The following is a 16,618-nucleotide window of genomic DNA, read 5'->3' on the forward strand; positions in this document are numbered from 1 at the left end:
AACAAATTGCCAGCTTAGTGCTCTGATTTCTTCTCTATATAATTATGAACTTCAGCAGTTTTTGTGTTAACTAATATAAAGCTCAGGGTTTTTTTAAATCGGGAAGGAAAAGTTTGTAGTAAGAATTTATTAGGATTCTGAATTATGTAGCTCAGATTTGTTTTCAGAAAGGCAGCCAAAAAAAGTATAACCCAGAGGCTCTATGTTGGTTTATTTAACCAGCTTCTCACTTTCATCTGCACCTTTCGTTACAGTGAACCTTCCTCCCCCATATCCTGCAGTCTGTCACTACCTGCTCTCCTTTATGGTGAGATGCAACGGAGATAACATCATTTTCTAAATGTGCTTTGTGTGATGCAGGAGTGTGTGCCAGGAATACAGTGATGGCCCTGTCAGAGCTCCACAAACCAGCTGTGTGGCTGCGGGTTTTCCCCCCAGCCTCCCGCGCCCTTTGAGCTGGACCATCTGAACGTTTCTGGGAATGCCTGAGCTGAGCTGACTGTTAGAGCAGATATTTCAGCCCCTGGAGCCACCATAACTTTGCTGTCTATTTATGAAGAGCACATTTACATGGAATGCTTAATTATAGATGCAGTTCATTCACGGTTGATCTTTGAGCCAGTCGGTCCTGTCATGAGAGGACAGGACCGACTGTGTGAAGGAAAAGTCCACCTTGGAAGTTCAGTTCAAAGTGTATATTAGGCATTTGTAATAGTGTATCTTCTGGTCTAAGTACAGTTGGTCACATTCAGATTTCAGTTCTGAATTTTTATGGGTTTTTAATTCTTTCAAAACATTAGTGCACTTAACACAGGACTCAGTGTCCCCTGAAGTCAGGTGTAGCCACTTAGATGGACAGAACCTGCATGGAAATGTTGAAATGCTATGCTTTTTTGTCCTTCTGAAAAATAAAAAGCAGTTTGAAATCTGAAGTCAAGTAGAGATTAGGGGTGAATATGGTCAGTTTTCATCAGGTGTGGAAAAGTGGTATGACGGAGACTCTCAGTTCTAGTCTTTTTTGGTAAGACAAAGGAAACAGGTACTTCAACAGCTTCTGTGCCTGTATAAGCTTATGTGGAGCTTACTTATGTTGCAGTCTCTGATATTTTTCAAGGCTTAGGCTGTGTGTTTGCTAACTGAACAGGGGAGATGATGGTTGATTACATACTCATATGTTAAACATACCTCCAATTCCAGATTGATAAAATCAGATACCTTTCCACTTGATAAAGTAACAATTTGCTCCACAAGTAATTAAGAAAAGATGGAATAAGGCATATTACTGGCATTGAGTAGCACAAGTTATTTTCAGTCTTAGCAACTCTATGTAATTAAAACAGTTCAAATGTTGCTTTCGTCAAAACTGCTGCTCGAACAGATGATCCCTTCTTATGCATCCGATAAGCTACTGCAGTTACTGTTAAAATCCATCTAAGCCATTTTATTAAGCTGTTATTTGTTCTGTGAATAGCTGCCAGCCTTGAGTTCAAAAGAAAGTGGGTTGTGATTTGTTCCCATGTCACATGGAAGAGGTGTGCAGTGAGAACAGTGTTACTGCCCTTTCCATGCTGTTTGTGGAGCTCCGTGTGTTGTTGCCATAGCCTGATTTCCCTCGTCGTGGCTTGACAGTAATTACAGTACAGCTAATATCAGAAGTTGGTTCAGTTTATTCAGACAGGATGACTGTTGAATTGTCCCACTTCCAAAGTCAAATGTTTGTGTTAACCACAGAAATCAAATCTGCCGTGCATATATACAACATATGAGTAGTATTGATTTCCCTAACTTTTCTTTTCCATTCGGCTTTTGTTAAGTAGCCCAGATTAGCATTTTAACAACCCTGAAGTGAACTTCTGCCATTCTCCCTGCTTGGACAGTGTGTGTAGACCATCCATCATCCTGTCCTTGGCCACAACAGGCTACTGGCTCCATAACCATTTGGAGCTACACAGAAACCACCCGACTGTGAACAGCACAGCTGGCTACAGCAATTTTTTCTTCCACACCACTGGCAGCATTGTCTGGCTATGGTAACTAAAGTTAACATCCAGAACGTGAAGTTTCTTTCATTCTGGTGCCCCTGCCCAGCCCCACTGCAGCTCGGTGTGCACACCTGCAGAAGGAAAGGCTGGAGAATAGCTGGGAGGAGTGAGGCAACTGCTGGACTCTTGCTTTTCAAGGCTCCAGTTTGGAGACAGCAACCTGTTGTTTGGAGTGGGACGACATTAACTCTGTCCATACTCGAGAGGGAGCTTGCTGGCTGCATCCTGTGTGTGCTCAGTGTGCAGGCTGGGCTGAGCTTGGGAAGTGCCAGCTACAGAAACAGAACTTGCCACTTTAACTTAGCCACACAAACTGCCAAGGAGCACAGAAAGAAATGGAGAATTTCGGCTGTGTATTTCACACATTCTTGTAGAAGCCTTTTTAGTTCCACAACGGAAACCATGTGATTTCACAGGATCTGTGCCCAGACTCTAATACTTGCTACAGATGCTTTCCTTGGTTTGTTTTGCAGATCTATGAATGCAATAGGAAAGAAGTTGTTTCGGCATTTGTTGTTTTAATTCTGACGTGTGCTTTGAATGGCAGGTAACCAGCAGGTGAATGTACTTGTGACTCTATGCTAATTTTACTTGTTGAGATTTTTGCATAATTTAAATAAATTGGCCTAGCATGGCTGTCTGTCATGTGTGAGCCACTGCTTTCTTGCTAGAAGAGAACTTTTGCTTTCAAGAGCAAAGGAGGTCAAGAGGTATTAGTGGGAAGGGAGGGGCTTGGTGGGAGTGGAGGAGCAAAGAAGTGGCGGTGGAAGAGGAGGAGCAAGGAGCTCAGGCAAGCAAGTAACATTTGTTCTGTCCAGAATGGTTACAAACCTTTGTAAACGAAATCAGTCCCTGGACAGCTTTGATTTATATTCTCACACAGCAGATTGGCCTTGGTCTGCCTGACCTTGGTAACATAACAGAGGTCGTATTTGCACACAGAGACTCTCCTGCAGAAAGGTTTCTTGTTGCCGTTACTTTTTGTTAACCGTTACATCTAAGAGCCAAATCGCAGCCCAGTTTCTAATTGGATGGGCACTGGGGAAAACACAGAATGAAAGGGATGGATCCTGTTCCCACAGTGGATGGTTTAAAAGAAGAGATGGCAGACGGGTACAGTCGGGCAGTGGCCTCTGAAAGCAGGAGAGCCGTGCTGACCTGCATAATCAGCGGCTGTGCTGGGGCAGAGCCACCTAAACACAGCCGAGCTGCGTGTGTCGGGGACAGGGGGCACACGGGCTCTGGCATCAGAGGCAAAGGGGAGCTTTGAAGAGAGCCTGGGATGAGAATGAGGAGTTAATTGGCAGATGCCTGCTAGGGGGCTCTTCAAGTGTGTGAGGGACAGCAGGGAGGCAAGCACAGAGTTGCTCATCTAGAAGAGTAACGAGTGGCTGTTGGGGAGCAGCATCACAGACTGGCTGCCCACCAGCGGTGGGAGTGAAACCTCAGAAGAGATGAGAGCTGATCAGCCGGTCACTCAGCTCAGCTATTACTGCAACAATAGGCTTTTCTTAATGTGAGCTACACAGTTCATCTTTATTTTACCAAATGGTCATGGCAGCTGGGACTCTCTTTCTCAAGCAGTGGTAAAGAACCAGCTCACACCTATGTTGGGTAGAGCCCTCCTCAGAGCTTTATTGTGGTGTGAAACAAAAGGTATTTCCCTCAAGTGCTGCTGCCTCTCTTCCCGGGCGCTGGGGGTGGGCAGGGACTGCAGCACCAGCACAAAGTGGTGCTGCTATTTCTGTGTCTGTCTGTCATGACAGATGCACTTTGGGGTTGAAAGAAAATCTTCATGCTTGTATGTCAAGCCCTTGTTTATGCTGTACCTCCATTTAGGTACCCCCTTCCCATGTTGTACACCTTCATGCCCCATCAGGCTGTGTAACCATTGCGTTTTGGGAGACCACAGAGAAGAAAAATGAGTATTTAATTTTAAAAAAACCTCCCTGTATAGTTAAGGCTAAGTATTGCAATTTTAGATGGCCCTTGAATGTAGCCCAGAGAGGGAGCATGGCTCTGCCTGTTGGTGAGGTGGTAGCCAGAGCAGGAAAGGGCCGTGCAGGCAGTGCGGGTGTTCCCTGAGCAGGGCAGCTCCAGGAGGGAAATGCCAGAGCACTGCCTGGTGGGTCAGGGCCCTGGGGAAACAACTTGAAGCAGCCAACCTGGAAGGCAGGAGAGGGCCCTCTGGCTCTTCAAGGGCTGTCCAAGAGCCAGCTTTGGCACCCCTTGCAAATATAGCTCTTTTGTGTATTGCCACCTGGGGACGAGTGCTGAAGAGAAGGGAGCAGATAACAGAGGAAAAGCAGTAGTGGGAAAGCTGTCAACAGTGTGTGAACAATGTCCCCAGGTGTCTCATGAAAGGAGTAATAAGGGAGGGGGAAAATAATCTTGCAGAGTTGAATGGTTTCCTTCAATTTGCAAACTTCTCTCTGTGACACTTTCTTTAACCCAGCACGTGTTTATCAAAGATTAACACCGAAAAGCCAGTAATTTGTTTTTGCTCAGTAAATCATATTTTCTTCATAAAGTAAAAGCTGTGTGGATATTTTTAGCATTATGTAATTTTTTTCCTTGATGATAACCTCAGACAAAAATAATCAAATCTCATGCTTTGGGGATTAATCTGATTTCCTGCAAGGGTATGGATAGAAATTTTTTGTCTTGCATACCACTGTACAGGTTTTACTGTGAGAGTGGATTATGGCTTTTCCTCCCCCTAAAGCATCAGGTTTTCATCCTCACCAAAAACATAACAAACGCTGCTCATGGCTGAACAGTGCTCTTCAGCAGCAAGCTGTGCCAGCACAAACCTAAATATTTGGCACAGAGGGGTAAGAAAAATAGACCTGCCGACGTAAATAGTGTGGGGGATAGGTATGATTATCTTGTCATGTTGTTACGCTGGCTAATATTCCTTGTGACAACCCAAGGATTTAAGGAAACATTGTAATTGTATTGGGGATCTGGGGAGGCCAATGTGGAAGAGAGAATAGAACAGGCTGTAATAGAAAGCTTTAAAGCCCTAAGTCTCATTCCCTGATTTGGCAGAGATTTCCTTCTGACCTTGATTCAAGCACTTGCAGTCCATGTGTTACTGATTTGAATATATTTTTTTTTTAACATTTTACTCTGAAAGGTCTGATCTGTGACTTCTCTGTGGCTCACAAGTCAAAATGCCAAAGTATTGTGATGCAAATATTTCCCTGTCTTGCAGAGTGAATGTTGTCATGAGGTGATGGAGCCCAAGTAAAGCAGAGAGGGGGGAGAGCTGAGCCCAGCGTGGCTGCATCCAGCTGCAAACACTGCCATGGATGGGCTCTGCAGGCTCTGCTTGCTCTGTGCACAATGGGCAGTTCTGTGGTGCAGAGTTCCCCAAATCAGCACAGGGATGTGCCCAAGCTTGGGACCCAGAGCAGGGAGAGCCATGGCACACATTTCACAGTCCTGTCTCCAGCCCCAAACTGGCAACAAATAGGCGCAGTTTACCTTAGTGCATTTATATCAGTGTAATAACTTCAACAGAATGCAGGGCCAGGAATCTGCCAGATCAAATGCTGCACTAATACATCTGATTTTTAAATACATAAAAATAAATTTTTCCCTACTGCTCTGTGTTTCTGGTAAGCCAAATCCCCCAAGAGACCCTCAGCACAGGCACCTCTCAAGGTGTGTCCCTGTCCCTCTGACCATCCCCAGGGTGTCACATGAGCACGGTGTTCCCCCCTCCCCTGTGAATATGTATATACATACACACACAAATACACACTTGGAGACTACAAAGGCAGCAAATGTGATAATGTGATCCAACTGTTCACTGCTAGGCTAGAAAGAAGTATTTTTCTGCCATTATGTGAAAATTTAGCGTGACTGGAACAGAGTCTGCATTTGATTAGGCAATTTAAGAAATGGAAGAGACTTCATACTGTAGGGCAGTGCTGCAAAACAATTGCTCGGAACATGTTCTAAAATTGGTTTGCCTTCACCAGATTTCCATGTGTTTCTGCACGACATCTCAAATGAAAGTATGAGCAGTCACGTGGCAAGTGACAACATTTTGGTGTTATGGTAAATAAAAGCAGCCCTTTTTAATAATTACTCTAAATCCTGAGAAGACTTTGAGATAAAGGAAAAAAAATAAAACCAAGAAAACGAAACTCTCTATTTACTGTAAGCCTGGGAAAGACATTTCATAACACATCCTTTTACTGGCATAGTTAATCTTTAATCCTAACAAGATAATAGCAATTGTTAACTTCGAGCTCAAGGTTCCTCCAGGTTTTCATGCCTGTGTTTTGTGCATGTAATTGATGGTGCCCAGGAAAGGGGCACAGCACATGCTTTGCATTTACAAATAGGTAACTGGGTGGCCTGCTACCAGATTTGTCCGTGCAGAAAAGGCAAGGCTAGTTAAAAGCACGTTGTTCCCCAGTCTCTGTGGGCAGTATTCCTGCAGACAAGGCTGGCTGACTGTTCCAGCCCTGAGAATGGCACTCAGAGAATACCAGCACAGTGTTTAAGATCTCTCACGTGCCTCTTGCTGGTGGAGTCCTCTCCTGTCTCTCCCTTTGCATTTTCCGCAGCCATTTACCTTCTCTCTGGAGTGAGAGCAGTGACATGCAGCAGCCTTTCCCCAGCAGCAGCAACTCAAGCCAGCAAGGCTCCAGCAAGGCACAGTGATGAGATGCTGGAGGGGTGTTTGTAGCAGGGGAGAAGGGTGGGTGGAAAGAAGTGATGCTTTCTGGAGTGAGGTTGACAGCAACATTGTCTGAGGCACAGCCTGTTGAACAGCAGATGTGCCCTTTCCACAGTGCAAATCCCTTTTTTCTCCATCTGCCCTGCTTGTTGGTGCATATTCCTTCCCCCAAACCTCCCTTCCATTTCAAAACATCCCATTCACTTCATGCAGTAGGCAAACCCTGACCTCCTGGGCTCCAGCCAGGCCTCAGATGGGCAGCACTTATCTCAGGATGGGGCTGCAGCCCTGCTCAGGGGAAGGCTGCTTTGGCTGCTTAGACTGCTTTCTGCAGGGCTGGGACACAGCAGGCCCAGGGTGCTGCCAGCAACTCCCTGGGCTTGTGCAAGTTGTGCCTGAGACCTTTGTTGTGTCCTCACCTGCAAGTACTGGTTTATTCCTGTCTCAGAGTTACCTTATCAGATGATGCCTAACCATGCTGAAATGAGTGGCAGTTTTGCTATGTAAATCATGATCTGCAGGCTTCCAGGAAGAACACTGACTTCCTTCACTTACAGCACTGACCCACACTTGCAGCCAACCCTCCTAGAGGGGGGAGAAGTGATACTTTGGTCAGGTTTTAGGCTTTTGTTTCAGGCCAAGGGAGGTAATTTGAGTGTTACTGAACCTACATCCAAGCCTGTGTGTACTTCAGGAGATAATTAGGTCTTTGCCATTATGGTTTAAAGGTTCTCCCTAGTTTTCAGGATAAAAGTATTTGGTCTAAAACACATTAATCAAAAGCATCAGACACCTCTGACACAACTGGAAGCTGGAGGTGCTCAGGACTTCACCTTGATGAGCCACAGCTGCTCTCCCCAGCAGGGTGGCTTTGCTTTTCTGGGGTTGGGGTCAGGGCAGGGGTAGGAATTCCTGCTGCCCATGGCCAGGAATTAATGGAGGATCAGTGCCCAGAGTATGAAACAGAGGTCACTGTACTGACATTCTCTGCACCAGTCTGTGGACACCTCCACGAATAAATTTAGTATATCCCAGGGCAGTCCCAGCTGGGCATGAACAGTTTGAATTAATGAAATGCAGGTCTGCTAAAATGGTGGATCCAGAGCACTGCTGGAGTTCAAGCACCTTGCACTCCATCACTGATAGCCCAGCCCTGGCAAGCTTGTAGGAAAAGCATGTCCTGCAGGAGCTCTGCAAAACAGAACAGATGTGACCATAGATGTTAGCTGAAATCCAAGGTTGGTTTCAGGTGCAGGACTTCCATGTCAACCTTGTAAGAGAAGGTAGTTAACATTCAGTCTCAAAAATTAACTTAAAATAACCATAATTGAGGCAATCACTTACAGTTTGCTTAGCATTTTATTTCCTTTCCTGCTGAAACTATCTGGTGTTCAAGTAAATTTCTGATCACAGGAGAATTTAGCCCTCAAAGTGCTTCTAATCAACCACTAAACACTTGCATCATTAAAAGTCACCCCAGCCATTTTGCAAGTTCTGTCAACTCGTTCTAGAGCAAGAGGGATGCGCTTGCTGCAACGTTCAAAGCCTGCAAACAACTGAAGTGTAGCTGGCAGTGCCATAAGCCAATTAAGATGAAAGCTGTGATACTCACTGGTAGGGTTTCATCACTTTAATATTAAACTATCTTTTTTTACTTAGGCATAGATCAAGAGGTGTTAATGCAGAATCCTTAAAAGAAGTCAAGTATTATCTTAAAATAACAGACCTGTTATTTGCACTTTCATGCTCAATTAATATCTCAGCTCTAAATATCCTAAGTTTTTTTTCCTCAGAGCTGCAGACTTTAAAGTTGTTATAAAAAGTAAGGATGGCTGCATACTGCAAGTTTACATTTGGGTGTATAGGACAGAAAGAGTTATTTCCTATTCATTCATACAAAATCATGCCTCATGTTCCTGAAAGGCACTGCAAGAATTCAGTACCTTTCTTTCATTATAGCCACAAATATTTTCCTGTGTTATTTGATAATTAGCTGAAATAATCTGTCACCAAATTCCACAACATGGATTTATCACATCATAGAGAATCTCTGAGATTTGAATGTACTGTAAACCACTGTGTCAGGCATTGCCTTCAGGAACTTTATTGAAGTCAGCCTTCATTAGGAGAAACACATACTGGAATGACATTAAAAAGAAGACATTATAAAGCAAATCACACTTGCATTGATGCTGTTGTATCCCTGTTTTGGGAGGACTTACCACGCTATAATGCAATTGCATCACTGGAAAACCTATGTATAGATATGACCTAAAATGGGAATCTAATCCCCTGCCTTTCCTATCAGAAATACTGATACAGATTTTTAAGGCAAATGTTGCATTCTATGTGGAATACTTTCTGGCTTGTAAGCAAATGACTCATCATACACATTTCACACAGTAAGACATTAAAAAAAAAGACCAAGACCAAAAAATAGAGATAGGAAAAAGAATTGTTGGCTCCCTCTCTGGAGTTTGAAACACCAGACCCTGGGCCATGCTGGTTTTATATTTCAACTCAGATGGTACAAAAAGGCTCCATTTTCCTATTTTGATTACTAAAACACACTTTTGCCTGGTTCCCCCAGTGCATGGCTCTGCTCTGGAGTTATTTTACTCCAGTCACAGTAGGGATGAGGTACTATTCTGGGTGGATGTTCTGGTGCATCTCTGGTTGCCAATGTGTACATTTCTACAAGTCTAAGGTGCCCCTGAAGGCAGCCTGTACCACCTTCATGTATTTTCTTCTAAACATTTTGTCTTCTGAAAGGATTGACCTGGTTGACAATCTGAAATTGAGCAGCACTCCCTTTCTGTACTCTGCACTCACTGGTGAGCTGTGTTCTCTCTGCAGCTGGCTCAAGTTGAACTTCCCCCTCCTGGCAGCAGTTACCATCAGCAAGTAAAGTAAACTCAGGTGCAAATCCTTAGCCCCCCTAAGCAGAGTCACTGCCTGCAGGCTTTTACCTTCATGAAGCCCAGAACTTGAACCATACCCTTTCCAGGTAGTGTTTTTTAACTGCTGTAGACCATAAGTGATTTGTACATCAAAAGATAATCCCTGAGACTGCAGTAAACAAGATTTTTATCCTTTCTGCACTAGTCCTTTGCATCCAAAATAAAGGGGAGAGGTGCTAAACACAAGTGAGTTCCCATTCAGCCTTTGTTTGGGTGCAGGTGGAATCTGTGACTTGCTCTAGCCTGGCCAATAGATCTTTGTTGTTGGAGTGTTCTTCTGGTTGAAGAGCTGCAAGGTGCTGCTTTGGCCAAGGGCTCAGGGCCTGAAGCCACTGTCCAGGGCTGCCCTGAGCCCCTCAGCAGGGCTTGTTTCAGTGCAGGTTGCTGGGTTTTGCACAAGATCAGCTTCACTCTGCATCAGGGACTGAAGTCTCAGCTGTAGGCCCTCAGAAACTTGTTGAACATCTGTGAACAAGCAGCAGTAAAAAAAAAATTTTTGTTTTGGCTTAACTTTTATTATTAGAGTGGTTTCATGCTCAAAATTTCAGAAGGTGCCATCTGAGAAAGACACTAATCAGTGCCTTTGCACTAATTAGTGCCCTCAGGGAGCCATTTGCATGCAGGAAGAAATAGAGGACAGCAGGGATTTCCTGATTTGTCCAAGTCCAGTCAGCTGGGATTGTGGGAAACCACATCAACATAAATTGACTAGGCTCAGCATATTACTAATCAATTCTGCCTGTCCCCCCTCAACATTATGGCCAACTTGTACTACAAGCACAGAGGGGATCCTTGGTCTCACCCAACAGCCTGGGTCTGGTGGAGCAGGAAGGCGATGTACTCATTTAGTCAGCTTTTATTATTGCAACCCTTTCCTCCATTCCTTGCCAAACTCTCCACACTTTTAGGATGTATCTTTTGCTCTGACCTGTCTTGAACTTGAGCCTGGGTTTGCTGTACTGCACTCCTGTCTGTGCTTAGCATTTTGGGAAGCATTTATCGTGTTAAGAAGATTTTTAAGATTTTTTTGCCCAGTAAGTAGAAAATATTGCATCAGTCTGGTTTGGAGCCATTTTATATTTTGCTTCTCCCCAGCTGGCTGAATGCCCTTTCCCTTCCCCCTTCTCTTTTACGTGGCAGTGCACGGAAAGATGATTGATGGAGCGTCACCAGCACATTGTCAAAGGCTGGAATAGATTAATGGGCAAGAAACACCAGCCTGTTCCCCTTCGTGTGTGATTGTTTGAAGGAAGGCTCATATTTTAACAGGAATTATATCCTGCTTCTCTGGATTCCCCCAATCAGGAATTGAAGGATGGGATTTCTATCTGAGATTGAAAGGTGGCAGCCACAAAGAGCCAGTTTATTACTTGGGACAACTGCCTGCCTCCCATCTGACCAACAGCATCTCCCTGAGGCCTGTCTCAGGCAGGTTGCTCTCCTCCTTAACAAGGTGGATTTTTGCCACCAGTTAACATTTACACCTCTAGTTCTTTCTCCTTGCAGACACAACTCATTATGGCACAGGCCACGTGGCCAGAGGAGCTCTGATCTGTAACCCCATTTTCACCTGAGGGACACTGCTCAGTGTGCCCATGCTGCAGGGAAGGGGCACATCTGACCCCAAGCAGCTCAGAACCTTTGAAAAAGCTTTTTTGGTGCTTGGCCTGGGCCACAAAGTCAGCCTTGATCTGTGCCTCAATTCCCCAGCTGCAAAACAAGGATAGCAATGTGGTAATTTCCAAACATTGCACTTGCCATGGATTGTTTTCTAGCAGAAATGCGAGGAATGCAATTTATAAGAGAAATTAATCAAAGACTGGGCTGAATCCTGGCAGGGGAAAATAATCAAACCCAGAGTATGAATGTTTTCTGCATTTTCTTGAAGGTAGACATTGCCAGCATTTCGTAATCAGCTATTTCAGGCCTAACAGATATTTCAGCATTGTTATTTGTAGTCCCCAGTTGTGGCCTCCACTGAAAGGTTTGAATGTGGCAGGAATTACGTCTTTCACACCAGTCTATCTGTGTCTACCAGAAGGCTACACCTGGCTGTCATAAACCCCTGCTCCAAGGGCTAGATGGAGCCCATTTTTCTGATTATCCAGGAAACAGCTGCTCTTCCCAGTTTATTCTCTCTGCAGTGGTTCTGATCTCGAGCCTGTGTCCAACCAGATAAAAGCTGCATTTAAGAGCCTCTTGAAGCAGGTGAATTTTCTTTTCATATGTAGCTGGAAAGCAGAGCTACTGTTAATATTCTTTTAGTAATTTTCCAAGCAAAATAATAAAGAAATCTCTACTTGTTGCCTGGCTGGTGAGAAGTGATTACCTGTGGTTTGCTGATCCAGTGCAACTCTGTCTGCTTTTCTGTCTTGTTGTGACCAAGGTCTGTTCTTCATGTCAGTATTTTCTTTGATAACGATTTGCAACAGATGATGTTTAGTTAGAAAAGATTGCTGAACATAACTATTCCTGTCCTGTGTGTTCTCAGGGTTCATCTCTGGAGTATCCTGAGATGTTTGAGGGTTTTTGGGGGAATGTGAGTTTGTTTCTGCTCTGGATGCAACCTCTGGGGAAACACATCCTCTGGATTTACATTTACAAAACTTTGCATTCTATTAGTGAGTTTGATACCCTGCCTGAAATTTAAATCTGTTTGAGAGAACTGATACTTTATTTACCTGGCATTTTAGTTGTTTCCTGTTTGCTTTTGTGACAGTTTGCTGCATATTGGCCATGATAATCATGACCTAAAAACAAGTTGCCCTTTGACAATTGTGACCTAAAAACAAATATAAGTTGCCCTTTTTTCTGCAGCCATTTCCTGTAGTCCAGAAGTCAGTATCTGCCTCTGTAAGGCAGGTTACATGGAAGATTCGTGATTGTCACCCCAGTCTATTCTTCCCAGATGGAACACTGGAAGGGAAAAGAAGCTTCCTGTTACATGCCCCTGCTTGGTACAGGTGGAACTTGTACAATTTGCAAGTTGTGTGCAGTTTGAAGCTGGGCCAGGGTCTCTTTGAGTCATGATGTGGGCCACAAGCAGCCTCATCTTCTATGCTGACTGGAGCCTACGTGTCTGGGAGTGCTTCTTGCTCTTTGGCAATTTGTATTCATTTGTTCTCCAAGAATACAAGGCTTCAGGGAAGACTTTTACTAAGCACCTTATAGATGTTACTGTGCACCAACTCAATGTGCAGTTTATGTGTCTCCCCTTTCTCTTTCACTGGAAAAGGAATGGGCTGGATCTTTGGAGCTTGCTTTTCCTTACAAAAAGCCCAAAAAAAAAAAAGATTGTGCAAGCATTAATGATTTGTTGTTGTGTCTGGGAGCCACAGTGCTGCAGGACTTTGCTCTAATGGTGCTTTCACAAGAAAGAACTAATTTGACTAACTTTATTAATTCCAGTTTGTTTTAAGTTTGCTCATTAGTAATTTAACGCAAGATGCTTCAGCTGAAGAGGCCATGTCAGGACAAGGAAGAGCAGAGGGAAAGTGCCAGGAATCATTAGTGTTTATTAACCACTGCACTCATCAATCTTGACTAAGAGCACAGCCCATTCGTTCTGGACTGGTGGACTGAGATACAGAAATATCATTAACAGTGAAAATGCTTCTTTCCAGGTCAGTCTGTAATGGGCAGGCATCCAGACAACACCCCCACCCCATCCCCAAATGTTCCCAGCCGTTCAGCTGCTCTCCTCACAGTGCAGCCCAAACTGACAGCTCAGCAGCCTCTGGAAGGAGGAAGCCCTGCCCCTAGCCAGCCATAGGATCAATTAACAAATACAGCATTTTTGTCCCCCATAAGCATTACTGAAAGGCTAAGTGTTGTTATGAAGGGGTTTTTTAATTGCTTTTCAAATTATTAAATGAATAATACTTTTGTGCTTTGCTGGATCAGGTCTGGCACTTTGTGTTGGCAACATATTCTTCTCACTGAAAGTCTTAAAACATTAAAATGAAAAGGTTTTGGGTTTTTTTCTGTTTAGACAAAGCATTTAATAACCAATTTCAGCAACTGCAAGGCACTGAGCTGATGACTCAGAGCTCTGACCTGTGAGTCGGGGCTGAATGAATGCCTCCAAAAGGTTGGAGGAGGGAATAATACTACATTTGCCAGGTTTCTAATGAGAAATATGACCCCTGCCCAGTCCACTTGCAGTCATTAAGGATCACATTTCACTTTGAGATGAGTTTTCTTGCATCCTACCCAAACTGCAATTTGAGTAGTTAGATTCTGCTCACTGAAATATCCCTGTGGTTTAATTGAAGAAGTTATGTTTCCCTTCCCCTCTTAAAAGCTTTGTTGTCTAATGTTGTGGTGCTGTCATGATCTGTGCTGTCTGATCTGCAGAGCACACACACACAACCCCCAGGTGAAAGCCTCTGAAGCCTTTGACAGTAGGAGATAGAGTGAGGGGGAAAGTGGGATCTTGGGAAGGTGGTTCAGCATTGCATCCCCATTTGAGTCTCTTGCCACCCTTGTGAAGTGTGTGACAACGCTGTCACACTGCAGGGGCAGCATTTTGCATTTACTTTACTTTTACTTTACTTGCACAGGTGTAAGTTACTGCACAAGGCAGAGCATCAGGTGCCTGGTCCTGGACTTCAGGTCTGTGACAATGGGACGTTGGGCTGAGCACTGAGATGGCACAGCCTGGAAACAAGCAATGACATTAAACACAGCAGGGATGTTCAGACACATTGTGTGTGTCAGGACGCTTTGTGGATGAGATTTAGGTGCTGCATGGGAAAAGGGTGTGTTGGATGACATTTGGTGATTGAGAGGATGGAAAGAGATTGCAGTTTAATTAAAATTCTAATCCCAAGTTTGACAATATTTCTTGCCAGGTCAGCAGCCTGTATGTTCTATTTCCTATTCTGTGAATTAAATGGGCTGACAGTTGTCATTTCTTTGGAAATGCCTGCAAATCCAGCTAAGAATTAGCAACCATCAATGGTTCAGAGCAGCCTGGAGCAGGGCCGTGTCACGCAGCAGTTTCCCAGCAGTGTCCCCTGCTGCCAGTGCCCCATGCTGCTGCAGCCTCACCACTGTGTCCCTGTCCTGTGTGCAGGTAGTTGAGCAGTGCTGTCACCTGTCCCCAGCCATGAGGCTCCCCGTGCTCTGTGCCTTGGTGACACTGCTGAGCCTGTCCCCGTGCCGGGCTGTCAGCTTCCCCGAAGACGAGGACCCCATCAACGTCGTGGACTACCACTGTAAGTAATCTGCATAAAGTGCTGATAAGCACCAGGGAAAAAGTTCTAATGTTGATTTTATTTTTTTTTTCCTTGCCCCCCACCATGGGAAATTAAAAAAAATCTGATTCCTTTCAAATTGAAATGTGTTTACTGGCTTTGTATCTTTAATAGAACACTTAATCATTTTCTTAAAAAAGCAATCAGAAATACAACAATAATTTCAGGAAAAAGAACATTTGCTGACATTAGCCATCTTTTCCTCATTTATATTCAAGACATTACTCAAGGAATTTAGTTTAAACCCTTCTACACCTAGTATATACAGCTAATCAATGCCATGTATTGATTCTTTAGCTCTATAATCCTGAGTGATGGTGTAGCCCATTTTTACTTGCAGATTCAAGGCAATATCCAGTATTTAGAGGACGCCCTTCAGGCAATGAATCTCAGCACAGACTGGACTTCCAACTAATGTTGAAAATTCGAGACACACTTTATATCACTGGCAGGTAATTTTCCTTCACTCAGTTCATAAGACTAAAATTCTTTTCTCTTCTGGTTTTGCATTTATGTGTAAAATTCATTTAGAAAAATGTGCAGAATATGATAAAAATTAGAATTGGGGCAGAATTTCCCAGAGAAATATACTATATCCATGGCCAGTGCATGAAAATTGGATTTGAAGGCTGCAGTTACTGTAGTTAAGCTTAAACCAATGATCAAATGCTCTTTTCCCTCTTTTATATTACTGCCCTGCCTGATAAAAACCTCTCCTGATCATTTTAAACTTGGACTGACACGTCAGGGCTGTAGGAAGTGAGGATAACACACTTACATATTTACAGCCCGGGTTAGTCCTCAGCAGAATGGGCAGACCGGGATGGACAGCTGGACACTGCAGGTGCTGTCTCAGGACCACAGCAATAAAAATCAAAGCCACCCCATGTTACACATGACAACCTTCTTCCATTTACATTAAACACAGAATTCTATTTCATAGAAGTTGCTGGTCTAACATAACATTCTGAAAATAGATTTGGCTTATCAAATAAAGAGGCACAGAATTAATGAATTTACTGCTGTCTTTTCACTCTGCAAACAGGGACCAGGTTTATACTGTAAACTTAAATGAAGTTCCGAAATCAGAAGTTATCCCAAGCAAGGTGAGTAGATGCCTGCTGGAAAGGGAGAGGTGTTTTCTTTCATTTTAATGGGTTGTTTTAAGAATTTGCTGTGGCAAGGAATTCAAATGTTCCATTTCCTTTCAGAAATTAACATGGAGATCAAAGCAGCAGGACAGAGAGAACTGTGCTATGAAAGGCAAACACAAAGTAAGTTTATCACATTATAGAAAAATGACACTAGTATTTATTATATACATGGAGTTTGTGATTAATACATCTTACTCTCTTTTCAGGATGAATGCCATAACTTCATTAAAGTCTTTGTTCCAAGAAATGATGAGATGGTGTTTGTCTGTGGAACAAATGCATTTAACCCTATGTGCAGATACTATCGGGTAAGAGTACTGAAGATGTCATTAATCTGTTACTGGTTTTGCTTGCACTGGTTATACCATAGCCAATACATCCAGTGTGCCTGGAGAGTGCTTCAAGGTGAAATAAAAACAGACAGAAGCCAATGTGCTGAATTAAGTTTTGTGGAAAGACAATGTTTTGCTTTTGTGCCAGTGCACAAAATAGAAATGACACTATCACC

The 16,618-nt window shown here is 43.7% G+C and overlaps 1 protein-coding gene across 13 annotated transcripts in view; it reads left to right on the top strand.

Moving 5' to 3' along the window:
- Nucleotides 1-16,618, top strand: part of SEMA6D (semaphorin 6D) — a 129,656-nt gene that overhangs the window by 100,135 nt on the left and 12,903 nt on the right. For 12 of the 13 annotated variants that reach the window (XM_063169710.1, XM_063169720.1, XM_063169718.1 and 9 more), the window contains exons 2-6: nt 14,776-14,917; nt 15,297-15,408; nt 16,002-16,062; nt 16,168-16,230; nt 16,317-16,418. In XM_063169710.1, coding sequence (XP_063025780.1) covers nt 14,809-14,917; nt 15,297-15,408; nt 16,002-16,062; nt 16,168-16,230; nt 16,317-16,418 — 447 coding nt within the window. In that variant the 5' untranslated portion in view covers nt 14,776-14,808. Of the gene's footprint in view, nt 1-14,775; nt 14,918-15,296; nt 15,409-16,001; nt 16,063-16,167; nt 16,231-16,316; nt 16,419-16,618 lie in introns of those variants that run through there. The other variant, XM_063169725.1, reaches the window with a different exon arrangement.

The sequence above is a fragment of the Melospiza melodia genome, chromosome 15, assembly GCF_035770615.1.
Source record: "Melospiza melodia melodia isolate bMelMel2 chromosome 15, bMelMel2.pri, whole genome shotgun sequence".
In the NCBI taxonomy this organism is placed as follows: Eukaryota; Metazoa; Chordata; class Aves; order Passeriformes; family Passerellidae; genus Melospiza; species Melospiza melodia.